At 52.2% G+C, this 14,870-nt stretch overlaps 1 protein-coding gene across 11 annotated transcripts in view; it reads right to left on the reverse strand.

The window, feature by feature from the left end:
* The window catches only part of Camta1 (calmodulin binding transcription activator 1), an 850,861-nt gene that overhangs the window by 252,842 nt on the left and 583,149 nt on the right, over positions 1 to 14,870 (reverse strand). For 9 of the 11 annotated variants that reach the window (XM_051171599.1, XM_051171601.1, XM_051171607.1 and 6 more), the window contains one exon: positions 2,313 to 2,384. The exons of the other annotated variants lie outside the window; for them this stretch is intronic. In XM_051171599.1, the coding sequence (XP_051027556.1) occupies positions 2,313 to 2,384 (72 nt within the window). The remainder of the gene's footprint in view (positions 1 to 2,312; positions 2,385 to 14,870) is intronic. 11 annotated transcript variants of the gene reach the window in all.

The following is a 14,870-nucleotide window of genomic DNA, read 5'->3' on the forward strand; positions in this document are numbered from 1 at the left end:
AAGCTCTAGAGCGGCCATGCTGGCCATGCTGATCCTGCCACACTGGCCTTTGGCGGAGGGTAGGGGAATCCAGCTCCCTGTCAGCTGGAGTGTGACAAGCTAGACACAAGCACACGAATCACCCCAGGTGTGTTTCCAGTGGCTAGAGGCCAGGCTGCAGAAGCAGTGAGGGTGAGTGGGCAGAGGGCAGGACTTTCCCTCTTGCTGCAGGGGCATCTGGAAGCCACCAGAATGCACCAATGGAGAAGGGAGCTCAGCTTTCATGCTGTCCAAAGGTGTCTGCTTCCAGCAGAGGAAGTTTAGTAGGATTAAAAAGCCACAAGAGTGTGATGGACCGAGAGGAGGCAGTGGAGGCAGATGTGGAGGGAGGAGGAGGAGGAGGACGAGGAGGAGGAGGAAGAGGAGGAGGCCATCCTTAAGGAAGAGGTATACACTGCCAGCAGGAAGCCAGCAAGTGGGGGACTAATCTGTCAGGAGTCCTGGCCTGGTGTGGCACAGAGGATGGGGTAATGATGCATTCTAATGAGGAGTGTAAACACACACACACACACACACACACACACACACACACACACAGTGTCACAGCAGCCAGGGGCAGGAGCTTGGAAACCTAGGAAGACATTTCCAAACGCCGCAGGATTCTTGGAATACATGGCATTTCTGGAGCTCAGCATCTGATCCAGGGACCCACAATCATGATCTAGCCAGGCCAGACTGCTACTCTCAGAGTAGAGGCCCCCACACTCTGCTGCCACTTTGCAAGTGATAAAACTCTCACTCGATAGCTTAGTATCTTTAGGGCAATTTCTATTAACCAAAGTAGCACTCCATGGCCATGTAAAACACCTTGAAAAAAGACACAGCTCTGAGAAATTGGAAAAACAGACACTTCTACATCAGCCTCCAAGGGACACAGAGACAGGACAACTGACAATGGATCCTGGTGTGAGGGAAGCATCAACTCTGTAGATCAGCAATATTTTGATTGGTCACTCTCTAATGAATGTGCTGAGCCACAGGCAATTATTTCCAGGGACTGAGGGAGAACAGAAAGGCTGCTGGCTACAGCTGGGAGACCAGGGTAGTAGGGCCCTGACAAAGGCCTTGGCCTCCCTATCCAGATAGCTCCAAGTCCTGGACACCACCTAGACTATCTTCCCCAGAAGAAGTGGCCTCTCTGTACCTGTTGGTCTTTGAGGCTCCTTTCTTTCTGCACGCTTGGCATGAGGCTTGAAGCTTGCTTTCCTCTGCCAGTTTCCTCCCAACCAGGCCCCTCAGGTCCCTCAGGCAAACAACCCTCACATGCTGCCCAGTTTGAACAGAAGTAAACACAGAGAGTGGGGCCACAGCAATGAGAAGCCCAGACAGAAATTCCTGGGCAGAGGTAGGCAGGCAACATTGTGAAGAAGGCGATTGGTGACAGGCCCACTGTGCTGGGTCCTACAAAGAGAATTTGCATAGCAGATAGCTTGGAAAGAGACCCAGACCACTGGACAGAACCTCGTCATCCATCACAACCACACCCTCTCCCCAACTTCTAGTAAAAAGGCTACACAGCCTCTATTTAGATCCACTGCGCTAGTACCACGGACAGAAGCTGCCTCTCCAGCACCATGGACAGAGGCTGCCACCGTACACCGCAGACACAAGCTGTTTATCCAGAACCACAGAGGCTGTTTAGCCAGCACCATGGACAGAGGCTTCCTGGCTACACCACAGACCATAATCAGAGACAGAGGCTATCTAACCAGCCCCACGGACACATGCTACCTTCCAGGAGCATGGCAGGTGCTCCCACACCACTGTCTTCTTTAAGGCAGGCATCACAAATCAATCACAGAACTCTTCCCCAAGCTGGGAAGATCTACTTCTCCGCAGCAGGCACCCCAGTCAATCCCACAGTACCTAGAACATCCCTGGAAGCGTGTTTCCCACATGTACCTTCTGACCATCCCAAGAGATCAAATCAAAGCATGGCTGGTAGCCGGCGGGGCGGGGACTTTATAGTGAGGGGCAGGACACTCAGCCTTTGTTTTTTATCTTCATCAAAAGAAAGCCAGGGATTCTACTCTCTTCCCTCTGGAGAAGCAAGGTGTACCCCAGCCACCAGCTCCCCCCTCCTTTCTGGAACCTCACAACCAGACCCATCAGCAAACCAGCTTTGGCACACGCCACCGAAAACTAGGAAAGCGCACCAGGGCTCTCAACCTGAACTTGCTGTCACGCACGGGAGCCCCATGCCCCCTCAGCACCCTCCACGGACCCTTCCCAAGCACTGGAGACGCAAGAAGAATCCAGTCCCAGCCACCTACCTGAAGGAGCCAGTAGCACCTCCGGTGGAAAGTGGGGATGATGGAGGAATGAACATAGCAGCCGTACAAGCACTAGGGAGAGAGGAAAAACGAGAGTTCAGTTGGAAAGAGGGAAGGAAGGAAGACAGTGCAACAGAGAGGAGCAAGAAGGGCCACGCCACAGTTGGCAGACCTGGGGAGACTGAGGTACAGGGTGGACTCCAGGGATATAGGGTCTAAGATGGATTGTGGGACACGCCAGTGGGGATGTAGGCAGTTGGCAGTGTACCCCGTGGAGGAGTCGAGGCACTGGAGAACTCAGAACTGCCAGGCAGAACCCAAGGACTGAAATTATGCTGTTGATTGTTACACCCTAGGCTGAGATCCTTTAGCAGGGTGCATCTATAGAGGTGGGGGGACCACTTGCTCCATGTCCTACTTTTACCTTGTGTTTGTTTGTTTGCTTCTTGTATTTACTGCTGACAGATTTGGCTGCAGAGTGGGGGATGGGGGTCACTCAGGTTCAGGGCTGAGCTGGGAGGGAGGTCAGTTCTCAGGTGCCTACCACTTGGGCCACCCAGGTGGAGCTGATTGGTGGGTGGGCTGCTTTGCAGCCCCTGTTTCTGAATTTGGGGGTGGCTAGTTGATATGTACACAGAGCTTGGCTCTCAAAGGGTGAGGCTGCTGGTGAGAAGGGAAAGGACCCTCTGTAAATCTGCAGGAGAGACAAAGACGTCCGGCCACAGACAGCTCACCAGTTTGGCAAAGGCTGTCTCAGGGCGCTTAGCAATAGGTTCCACCTCAGAGTCTGTGCCAAAGCCTTCGCTTTTGACCTCCAATCCCAAACTAGTCAACCCTTTTTTTTTTTTTTTTTTTTTTTTTTTTTTTTTTTTTTGCCATTCTCACAGTTTCTTTGGCTTGTCAAGGCATGGTCCAGAAAGAGTGGAGTGGAGAGAGAAAGAAGAGCTCCCAGGACACGGAGGGACCATCCCCATATCCCCCACAGCAGCACTCCGGGGGAGGAATGGCCAGCAGCTTCCCCCTTGGAGCTCTGTCACATATTTTTTTATTCCTCCTACCCCAAGAAAGACCAAGTATAATTTGGCTTGACTCAGAGTCCATTTGAGCCCAGCCTGTCTGATTAGCAGAGTTGAAAGAGAAATCATTTTGGACTCTGGGATTCAGGCTGCAAGAAAATCAGATTTCCAATATGTTAGAACTTTTACAGATCGCTGTCAGCTGGGATTTAAGCCCTGTACAAACCAAACAAACAAAGCGGAAATTAATTTAAGCTATTCCCTTGCAGTTCTTGCCCACAAAATGTATTTATTATTAAGAAGGCAGTATATTCTTCCCTGACTTTCCTGGTTTGCAAGATGCTATGTTTTAGTTTTGAGATTGGGATTTTTTTAATCACCTATTTCTTGCCAGGTTGACTCTTGTTTGGACAATTTTTTTTTCTGGTAGTGTTGGGTTAGTAACGAAGCAAGCAGCTGCCTGTGGCTTTCTGTGATCTCATTCGCTCATGCGATCCTTGTTTCTCATGGGCAGTTTCTTTGTTTAGCTCATGTCATGAGCCAAGTGGAGGGAGATGTGGATAGTTGACAAAAGTGTGCCCGCCCTTTTGAAATAAAAGGCTCCTGTTGGCTTCTTCTCACTGTTTACTTCTCTCCGGAGCTGAAATGGACAAGGCTGACTTTTGGCATCACATCCCTTTCCAGGGCCTTCCTACCCGTAGCCCTTTACCTTCTTGAAGCCCACATTTAGGGTGTACATTTGCCAAACACCTGATCTACCCAGCCTATGAAAGTTGAAAAGAAGTGATCAGGGGCACACTCTCTCCAGTCATCCCAGCCTCTACTGCCAACAACCTGTCTACCCAGAACTGCCTAGAATCACCAGATAAGCAAAATGAAGCTCAAAAGAAAAACGGATGCACGTCTATCAGGGCTCACACACTTAAACTGTGTGGAAGCACAGCCATGCACGCACACTAACAATGTGGGCATTGAGGAGGAGGAGCCCCATAGCATGGGACTCTGTCGGCCTGTGTGTTACCACCACGACTGTCTTACTGTCTGTCTCTCTGACCAGGGCCATTGAGACAGGAATCTTTGTAAGGCTTCTGGGTGACACTGAACAACCCCTTTCCTATCCAGGACATAGAGTTCCTAACACCTGGTATGGGCAATAATGGGGGGAGTAAATACTGCATTTTCATTTGTGTTATTCAGCAAGATGAGGACTTAGCGTGCGCGCACACACACACACACACACAAGTTGAGATTCTGGAATGGCCTGATGTGTTAATGTTCAAGGGGTCTGTTCAGCTTTGATTTTAAGAGAGCCGCACTTGTGTTTGAGCGATGGATTCCTGTCCTCTCATGGAAAGGGACAGGAACGTGTGCGTAGGAATGTGGTCCTAGCATCAGAGTCACTCAGGAGGGTCTGGCAGGGACACGATGCTGCGTGGGGAGGAGACGTGACTGGGATATCCACCGCTCATGAGCCCGCAGGCTCGCTGGGAAATGGCATCCCTGTAATGATTTCTCTCAGTGTGGCCATGAGGGCTGAGGGCTGATACAACAACAGGATGCTTACGTCCACCTCTGAGCCCTGTAGATGTGCAGACGTGCCACAGGCTCTCAGCAGAGACATCTGAGGGGGCTGGGCTGGCTGAGGCAAGAGATGGGTAAGGCAGCATCAACAGCGGGAGGATCCAGGCTTGAGGATGTGGCGGGACAGGGCTTGAGGAACTATGAAGAGCCGATGGGTGGAATGTGGAGTGTTGCACTGAATTGGTTAATATGTGAAGATCACCAAAGGTGACAGCCAGGAGGGGGTGCTGCTCCTTACCTAGGAGCAGTGACAAGTTAAGGAATGTGATGGTCACATCTGTATCTGGGAACCTCACTGTGGCAGCAGTGCAGCCATAGGACAGGAGCAAAAAGCAGCAAGGGTCCCAGGACAGGTCTGGAAAAGGCAGGGGGTAGGCTGAGACAATGGCGTCAGCAGGAAGGAATGGATGCCTTTGCAAGAGTAAGGAAGACATGCAGGTTCTAGGGGCAGGTGGGTACAGGGTTGCCCCATCCCCTGGGACGGCAGCAAAATGCCAAATGCCTAGAGGGTTGATTCTAGCTTCCTTTCGGGGACCCTGAGGAGCCCATGGGCATCCTGCTCAGGCAAGTGTGTGTGGGGTGAGAGGTGTGTGACCAGTGTGGTGGAGACAGTGTTCAGGATAGGAGGAACACTCAGGATCCTTGATGGGAGGACACAGCAAGCACACGTGAGCTCTGCTGCCCCACTGTGTGCCCCCTTGTCCCCTTCACCATCTTGGCCCATTCGCTCGCCATAACCTGTCCTCATCTGGCTTTCCCAGTCTTTTCACTGATCTCCAGGCATCGCCACGCTGATTGGGGAATTAATTGCAGAACATTTCAGAAGGCAATATATCAATCCATCCCTTCACCCACTCAACCAAAAGCAATCAGCTTCGCCTGTAGTGATTTGTGCTGTGATTTCATCAGGCTGCAGGGCTTTCCCCGGGCCTTCCCAGGAGGAACTTTACATCTAGGGGGGCTGGGACATAGTTGGAAAGAGCTCTCTATCCAGGTCTGTACACACGCATGTGTGTATGTCCATGTGGAGGAGTGTGTGTGTGAGTGTGTGCGTGTGAATGTGCATGTGGTTGTATGTGTGGGCAAGTGTGTGTATATGTGTGAATGTGTGAGCATGTATGGGTGGGTGACTCTGTGTGTGTGTGTGCGTGTGCGAATGTGTGACTATGTGTGCACATCCATGTGGTTGAGTGAGAGTGTTGTGGCCTCACGCTTCTGTGTGCATAAACCCAGACTTAGAAAGACATGCACTGCAGTTCTCTCACATTAGGATCCCATTGTTGAATTTTTGTATGTGTATTTATATGGGACCAAGTGTGAGCAGAGGCCGGGAAACTGGAGAGGAGAATAAAGAGGCCTTGAAGAGGAGCTTTATCACAGAGCACGTGGGACACAGAAATGAAAGGGGAGATCCTGGGCTAGAGCAGTGAAATTAGGGACAGGGGCTGGGGATCAGGGAGAGGAGAAGGTGGGGTAGGGAGCAACCAAGACTAAGTATGTATGAAAATACCCAAGGAAACCTGCTGCTTTGTATGCTAATTGCAAAACAAATATGTGTGTTGGGGGTGGAGACACACAAAGAGAGATAGAGACAGACAGACACACACACACACAGAGACAGAGAGAGACAGAGAGAGAGACAGACAGACAGAGACAGAGAGAGAGAAAGAGAGAGAGAGACAGAAAGACAGAGAGAGAGAGAGAGAGAGAGAGAGAGAGAGAGAGAGACAGAGACAGAGACAGAGACAGAGACAGAGACAGAGACAGACAGACAGACAGACAGACACAGAGACCGAGAGACAGAAACAGACACAGAGAGAGACAGAAACAGATGCCCCCAGGAAAGCCACCCTTCAGCAGAAGTAGCCCTCAGAAGAGCCACATTTGTGGGCCAGGGGCCAGCAGCTTCTCTCTAACATACCTGGGCATCAGAGCCTCCTCTTAAGTGACACAACAGTTTGTATTTTTTAATGAAAGATGGAGTAACAGAGACACCAGCAGCAAAGGCCAGCTGCTCCAAAGTAAATGCGTCAGTCACCTAGAGCAACAGGTGCGTTGGCGGTGCAGACTCCAGCAGGGTTCCCTGTTGCCTTGATGTGCCAAAGGCAGAGCTCATACTATTGGTTAGGATGGTGAGGTAAGGAAGAAACTGTGGGGAGCCTTCCTCCAACTTTCTCTCTGCCATTCTGTTTGTTTCTGTCTGTCCATCTGTCTCTGTCTGTCTGTGTCTCTGTCTCTGTTTCTCTGTGTCTGTCTGTCTGTCTTTCTCTCACAAACGTCTCACTGTTTCTTTTCATCTCGCAGGCCCACACACACCTCCAGTTCTTCCTCTTGGCTTCCTCCCAGGTTCCCTAACCAGGCAGTCGGGGCCGAGCCCCCGTTGAGGCACAGGGAACCAGAGAAGCAGTTGGCCCCATAGGCTCCACTAACAGCCCTGCTCTCTCTCCCAGAGAGCACTGACTCACAGTGCCCAGCTGGCCTGGGCATCCCTGGTGCAGGCCTGCTCTCACTGAGGGTGGCTCTGAGGCAAGCTGCCTTCCTTTTACCACTGTAGATCCCACAGCTCAGCTTCTGCAGGAAGCATGTCTACCCCCAGCCACCTATCAGAGTCCCTGGACAGAGGAGTCTGTGTTCTCTGTGAGGACCATAAGAAGCATGGGAACTTCCCAGAGGGGACGACACACACCTTCTTGCTGTGGGTTCACGTTCTGCCCTTTCGCTTCTCACAGGGGCTGGCAAACTTCCTGGGCAGGACCAGGTCTGGATAGTAAGTGTTCTTAGCTATTTTTTAGCTTTGGAAGTATGACCACTAACTAGTATTTCTACTCAGTTCTTCCCTGCCGGGCCAAAGCAGCCTTAGGGGACAGGTCTACGAATGGATATGGCTTCTCCTAATGAGATATTGAAATGTGAGTTTTATGTGATTTTCACATGTCATAAATGTTATTGTTTCTTTCAATTAAAAAAAAAAAGGTTGACAAAAAGTAAAAGGCACAGTTGGCTCTTAGGCTATTTGAAGACAAGACCTGATCCAGATGTGGCCTGTCAGCCAGACCTTACTAAGCCCCGACCCATCAGATAGGGCAACACAGGCATTACATAGTCCTTCAAAAAGTTCCCTAAATACAGCAGGTACTCTGTGATCCCTTCAACTCTCATGTACCATGACTGTCTATCTAAGCAAGGCCAGGAAGGGGCCACAACAGCACGGGCACACAGAAACCACAGAATGAACACGTGACTAATGTGAGGGGCGGGGCACGTGTCTGAGTTGCAGGTGGGTTGTTTCTTCCCTGATTCTGGGCACATGTGGCTCTTCCCCCTTGGAAGGATCCTTCACCTCCGTAGAAGAAACACCCCTCGCACTGTTTTCTGAGACCCACCTCTCACAGGGAGGCAGCAGACAGGGAGCCCCGCATCCCCCAAGCAACAGTTTGCTACTGACTTTCCTTTCCTGGAAAGCGTCAGCCACCTGTTATCCTAGGGTGTGGTACACAGCACACTCCATTTAAAGACGTCCCAGCATTAGGAGTGAGGGCACAGGGAGGAGTTGAAACATCTGTCCTTCCCAAGCCAGCAGGAAGGCTTCCTGGAGCTTCCTGCACCTGCCCCAGAAGAGCTGGCCCACACCCTGAAGCATTCGGGTGTCTCCACAGAGAGACACTATTCAACATGACGGCTATGCGAATCCTTTACATGAAGCAAAGTACGCGTTTCAGCTCTTCGGTCACAATAGTGACACGCAGTGTTGTGGTTAGCCTTGAATGTGAGGGCGGGGTTTAGATTCACCCTGGAAACCAACCTCTAGGCATGAATGTAAGGGAGTTTCTAGAGGGTTAATTTGGGCGGGAGGACCCACCTTGAATGGGGGTGGAGCCATCCCAAGGGCTGAGACCCAGACTGAGAGGAAAGAGAAAGCCAGCCAGCTGAGCACCAGAATTCAATGGTCTCTGCCTCCTGTGGATGCAACTTCACCAGTGGCTCTAAGCTCCCCATCATGGCAGACTGCACCCCCTGACACTGCGACTCGGCTCTTCCTCCTTAAGCTGCGTTTGTTGGATATCTTGTCACAGCAATAGGAAAAGTCGTTAATAGGCCAAGACCTTGGAGGGTAGAATTCTAAGCACCAAGATATGGGGGCTTTGGGAGTGAGGACGCGGGGAACTGAAATGTCTGAAGGCCATCATTCTGCCAAGGCCGGCAGGACTCAATCAGTGACGGTTCCCAGAATCTTCTGGACCCTGTCCCAGGAGGACTTGCTCCTTAAAGCCAATCTCTAAAGCAGGGATAATACCTGCTGTGTCCTCAGACCAGGGCCTGTGCCAGCAAATCTCATCTGTAATCCTCTTGCAAGGGGAAGGCACCTCTGTGAACATCCCTGCCGAGATCACAGCAGCCAGGCCGCCTGCCAGGGCTGAGATCTGTCTGTAGCTGCTGCAGTGGCCTCCACGCTCCGCTCCGCTCCTCAGGGGCATTCCTCAGGGGCATGGTGAGGAGGAGCTCTGCTTGGTTTCCCTCTCTCCTGTGTGCACCGGCTGGGGCAGGGAACTGTCTCCACAAAGGCACTTGGATTCTCTGTGTAACTGGTTTAATTCTCTCACTTGTATCTGATGTATACATGACCAAGACAAATGGGTTTAAAATGTACCTCAGTGCAGAGGTGATGGGAGGGAAGAGATGACAGGAGGGAAGGGAGAACCCCTCTGGGGGATAGCAGCTTAATATAGAGGAAGTAAGGGGAGGTGCGTGCCCAGGTGAGGGCTATCCACACCCTCCCAGGAGGGCACCCTGGACAAGCAGGCCTGGGCTCAGATGTACAAGGAAAGGAAAGGTGACCTCAGGGAGATTGTACTGCTGTCCTCTCCACAACCCCATCCTGCCATATCCCCTAAGTTCCTGGCAGGGAGTGCACTCCAATACATGAGAGAGCCTGGGGCTAATCGCCAAGTTCTCAGTGTCAGCAGAGTCACCTGAGAGGAAGAGATGTCTGTGTTGAGACAAGAAGGGTGAAGAGGAGGTGTCCTGGGAGGTGACAGATGGAAGAGACCGGGCTGGACAGGCAGCAGTGGCCTCCTAACCAGCGGGCTCTGGACAGGCAGGGATGCTAGGGTCCTTCCTGGGTCTCTTCTCCGAGGCAGAGTCTGCGTTTCAGACTGTCCCATGAAAACCCCTCATTAAGATCCAGGGCCGGCTGGGCGTGGTGGCACACGCCTTTAATCCCAGCCCTCGGGAGGCAGAGGCAGGCGGATCACTGTGAGTTCCAGGCCAGCCTGGTCTACAGAGTGAGTCTAGGACAGCCAAGGCTATACAGAGAAACCCTGTCTCAGGGGGGGGGGGCAGGCGGGGGCGGAACCAGGCCAATGTGTCAACAGATAACCTTGTGGGTGAAACAAACACCCGAGGTCACTATGATTCTACCTCACTCCACTGGCGAGGGCTCTCAGTTGACTGTGGGCAGCTCTGAGGACCGAGGGTCCAAGAAGTGTCTCCCCAGTGTCTGTGCCTCATTTCCACAGTTCTTCTGGACAGTCTGGGGGGGGGGCGGGCAGGGGGTGAGAGCTCCCTGGCTCTAGCTGGGACCCAAGAGGCAGGAGAGTCTCTCTGGTTTCTACACTTGGGGTGAAAGCACCAAGGAAGGACTTGATCTCCCTGGGTAGTGACCCTAACTCCAGGGATGTGTATGAGGGGACAGGAGGAGCCTATGGGTTCTCTTGAAGCTTGTAGGGGCAGGCTGAGGAACAAGCCAGGTGCCGATGTCTGCCAGGCACAAAGGTACAGAGGCTCCAAGGTGGGGTCAAGGACAGTCTTTTCCTGATGAAGATTTGACATATTAGGGGAAAGATATCCCCACCAAAGAGCAGTTTTCCAGCAGCTTCTAGATCCCCCTAGCCATAGCAGCTGCATACCAAGGCATAGAAGGAGGGAAACAGGTACCCTGAAAGCTGAGCCTGTGTGGGCCAAGTGGAGCATGACACATAGTCCTGTAACTGCAGAGAGGCATCTTTGAACGGGTCCAATGCCTAGACAGGCTCAATGGCCTGTCTGAGGTCGTGTGGCACCTTAGGGACCTGACAGAGCCTTTCCTGTCTCTTGAAGCCCTTGTGTCCTCTTATTCAGCCAGCCACACCCAGTTGCTTCTCACTGGTGCCATAGGAAAGAAGTCAGGTCTTCCACAGGACCTGGCTTTGTCACATGCAAAGGTGATGGAGTCCCTGGGTTGGCTCCTAGGACTATCCTTGCTGAGGGATTTGGTTTGTATTAATTTAAGACTAGCCCAAATAATCTGATTCGGATGTACTTGCAAGTACACTGAGACTAGTAAGTTGTTAAATAGTGAATTGCTTTAAAATGAGTCTGAGCTAAGTGGATTACAGGCTGACTTGGCCTCTGGTGTGTGTGTGTGTGTGTGTGTGTGTGTGTGTGTGTGTGTGTGTGTGTGTGTGTGCATGTGAGCATGTGTGTGTGGGGGGGGGGAGGAGCACAGACCAAGGCTCCTACTGTGTTCCTCTCCTAAGACCACCACAACAGTGTCTCCTCACACGTCCCGAGTTTCTGCCACACTGTGCACTGGAACCAGTCAGTGAAAGGCCACTGAGTCCTCCGTCCTGACAGTCTCTAGTAGCCAAAGCAGATGCCAGGTGGCTCAGCAATCCAAGGATCTCTCCCCAGAGCAATCCCTGCACACTGGACTTTCTTTGGGGACTTGGAAGGGGTTATTGAGCAGGAGTTTAACATCTGCTGAAATGTCGTCTTCCTGGGCTCCAAAGGATGCCTCCTGTGGCACATAGTGGCTTCTTCTCTTTTGGCCTCAGGGCGGTCCTGTCTTTTCATGATCTTAATCTGGTCTTTAGGCCAATGAATTGAGCACCGTTGTACTGGGTATAATAGGAAACCTGGGAAGATGGGGATGGGTGGCCCAGCCCAGTTGTGAAGCTTAGGTCGGCCATGGAGATAGAAGGCTGTGTGAGGGCAGCATGTCTCAAAGCTCTGCCCATCATGGGAAACATGAGAAAGAAAAGACAGGGAGCCTTGTCTCTTCTTGGGACACGCAACTCTGAGGGAAAGCCTGTTGGCCCGAATCCACACAAACTGCAGATACTACAGGCCCCTACATGGGCAGGTCTCAGGGTAGGAGCAAGCAGAGAAGCTGAGGGAAACATCAGAGGGTGGGGGCTCACTGTGGACCCCAGGGTCTCCTGGCAGCGAGCATGCGCTGCTAGTCTCTAGGCAGAGGGCATCTGCTGTTTCCTACCCCTTGGCTTCAAAGTCCCTGCGCCCCTCCATGGCCATCTCAGTGAGGTGCAGAAATCTCCACAGAATGTTCTAGAACACTTCTCTAGCAGGGCCCTTTTTGGGGGAGTGGGAACCCAAAGAGAAATGAAGGGCAGAGTGGGGAGCTGGGGGAAGCAGCAGTGGGGCAGACTGTCCTGTCCCGGGGTTGCTCGCACAGAAGGGCACAGCAATGAACCTGGTCCCAGCCCCAGCGGAACCTCCCTCCCTCACCTGGGCTCCCACCCACAGGAGACTGCGCATGTGCAGAAAAGCCAGCAAAGCTCTGCCAGCCTAAGCACCACATGAGGAAGAGTGCAATAAAGATTAAATGAAGTTTTAGATAAGAGGACATAAAAATCATGTTCAAAGATATAAATAAAATTCCCAGAGCTCTGGCTTTATTGTGCCGGGGAGGGGTGGTTTCCAAGATTAATAAATTAATGGGTATAAAATAGAGTAATGGCTAAAAAACTGATAATAAGGTAAATTTGGATGTGCGGCGGGCACCAATGCCAGCTGTGAAGCTCTGGTCGGGGATGGTGAGGCCATGATGGGTGTGCGCATCTGTCCAGAGGTCATCTTGCCCCTGCAGTCTGCTCCTGCCACTCTGCCTCCTTCTGAGGCTGAAGTGCAGGTACTTAGGCACCCTCACGTGTACCTTCTCCAACTCTCTGAGGGATCGTCTGCCAGGATCTGTCACCCCCAGCCCTGGCCCACTTGCTCTGGGGAGCCAGATAGACACTGGAGGCACCAGTCCTGGCACATAGATGGGCCTTTGGACCCAATAGGGTCACCTCCCCTTGTGGGTGTGCCAGGCTGCCTGGCCCTGCTTGTCCTGTGGTCAGCAGGAGCTGTCCGTGTGTGTGTGTGTGTGTGTGTGTGTGTGTGTGTGTGTGTGTGTGTGTGTGTGTGGTCTCATTCAGCTGTCTCCCACCACAGGAGTTGGTTCCTCTAAGCCAATTTCAATATAGGTTTGCCATTTCTATTACAAATACTTCCAAAGCTACAAGACATAAATAATAAATAAATGAAGTGAAATTTCCTTTTTCTCATCAAAGTGTATTGCTCAGACTCATTTCTTGTAGCCTTGTCAAGTGGTTGGAACTGATCTTGACTGTGCCAGCGGTTTGTATTGATGACAGCTAGACACAGTCCCTCCCCACTCCTCCTTCCCTCCCTCCCTGGATATGAAGCTTTCCACTCTTTATTTGTCCTGCCTGCACTACGTGTCCAGGGCTTTCTCATGGAGACAATGGATTCCCATAGGCCCTTCCTGGGCTGCCATTCCCGCTGCCAACATCCCCTGAGGGTTCTGCACATTTAGACAAAGGATGACTAGAGAGACAGAGAGCTGCTGTCAAAAGTGCGGTTGTGCTCTCTGGGGCTGAGGGTTCTCTGCATTTCCAGGGAGCCAACCCTCTTCCTCCCTCTCCTCCATGACTAGCCTCTAGAGGGGAGCAGAGGTGGCCAAAGGAATGCCACAGTCTAGGCTGTCAGTGGCCATTCTAAACGAGGAGGAGGGAGCCCAAAGTGGTGGCTGGGATTGACGTCCTCTGCAGGTGGGCCCAGGAACTGCATCTGCGAAACACCTGTGACACCTTGGCCAAACAGCTGCACTCAGGCAGGAGCCTGGGAAGGAATTCTTACTTAAAACAGGTCATGAGGCTTTGTTTGTGAAGAAGGTGGGGGAAATGCCAGGCCAGACTGTGGCTATGTTAATGCGAGGCTGGGCTCCCTGCCAAGACATTAAGCAGGAGTCGAATTCCTCAAACCAGCTTTAATCAGCAGATTTTTAAGGTTAGAATTACTCTCTCCTCTCAAGGCTTGCCAAGGTTAATTCTGGCCTGAGCATGCAGAATTAATGGGCTGGACAGAGGGAATCGACCTTTTCCCGATTTTTTTTTTTAAGTTCACAAAAACATCTCTACAAAAGGAGAAGGTGGCAGGGCTGGGCCCTTGGGAAGGAAACACTGGTCACCAGGCAGTCCATCTGGGAGTCCATGTCAGAAAGACACACAATCAGACTCATGCCAAGTCAGGCGTGGACACGTGTGGCAGGATGGGCGTCCGGCCTCATCCAGGGAGAGTGATGAGCAGCGTTTTCAGCTGCTCCAGCCCCGTCCCTTAAACAGCCCTGGGCTCTCTACCCCAGCCTCTGTCTGGTGTGGCTGTCCAAGCTCGGACATCTCAGTGCGGATGGAGTCAGCCTCTCCTTGGTCCAGCATTCTCAGGCACAGAGCTGACTTGCCGGCTCAGACTGCGTGGTATACAGGAAGGTGTGCTCCGTGAGAGTCCCTAAGCAGGAACAGCGTGTGGTGTGGGACCACCACGACACACTGCAGGATAATGACTGTGGGTCAGGGCTGCCTTCTGGATCTTCCTGTAGGAGCAGGGTGGGCATCAGCCTCCGCCTGGCAGGTTTGCTGGGTGTCACCCAGGTGTCATCGGTAAACACGGGCTTCCTCAATCTCTCTCATCACGCACCAGATCATCATGCGCCCTCATCTCTGTAGTAGTCCCCATGGTATCCCCTCTGAGGGTCCCTGGAGGTCCCCTGCCTGGGCTGCACTGAGAGCCCTCCTTTGTCTGGCGCCAGGGCTACTAAAAACCAGTAGGACGGCCCAGGGCTACTGGATCTGGTTCCTTCCCCACCAGCTCAAATTCCACACCTCAGCCTGGGTTTGAAACT

This window comes from Acomys russatus, chromosome 29, assembly GCF_903995435.1.
Source record: "Acomys russatus chromosome 29, mAcoRus1.1, whole genome shotgun sequence".
In the NCBI taxonomy this organism is placed as follows: domain Eukaryota; kingdom Metazoa; phylum Chordata; class Mammalia; order Rodentia; family Muridae; genus Acomys; species Acomys russatus.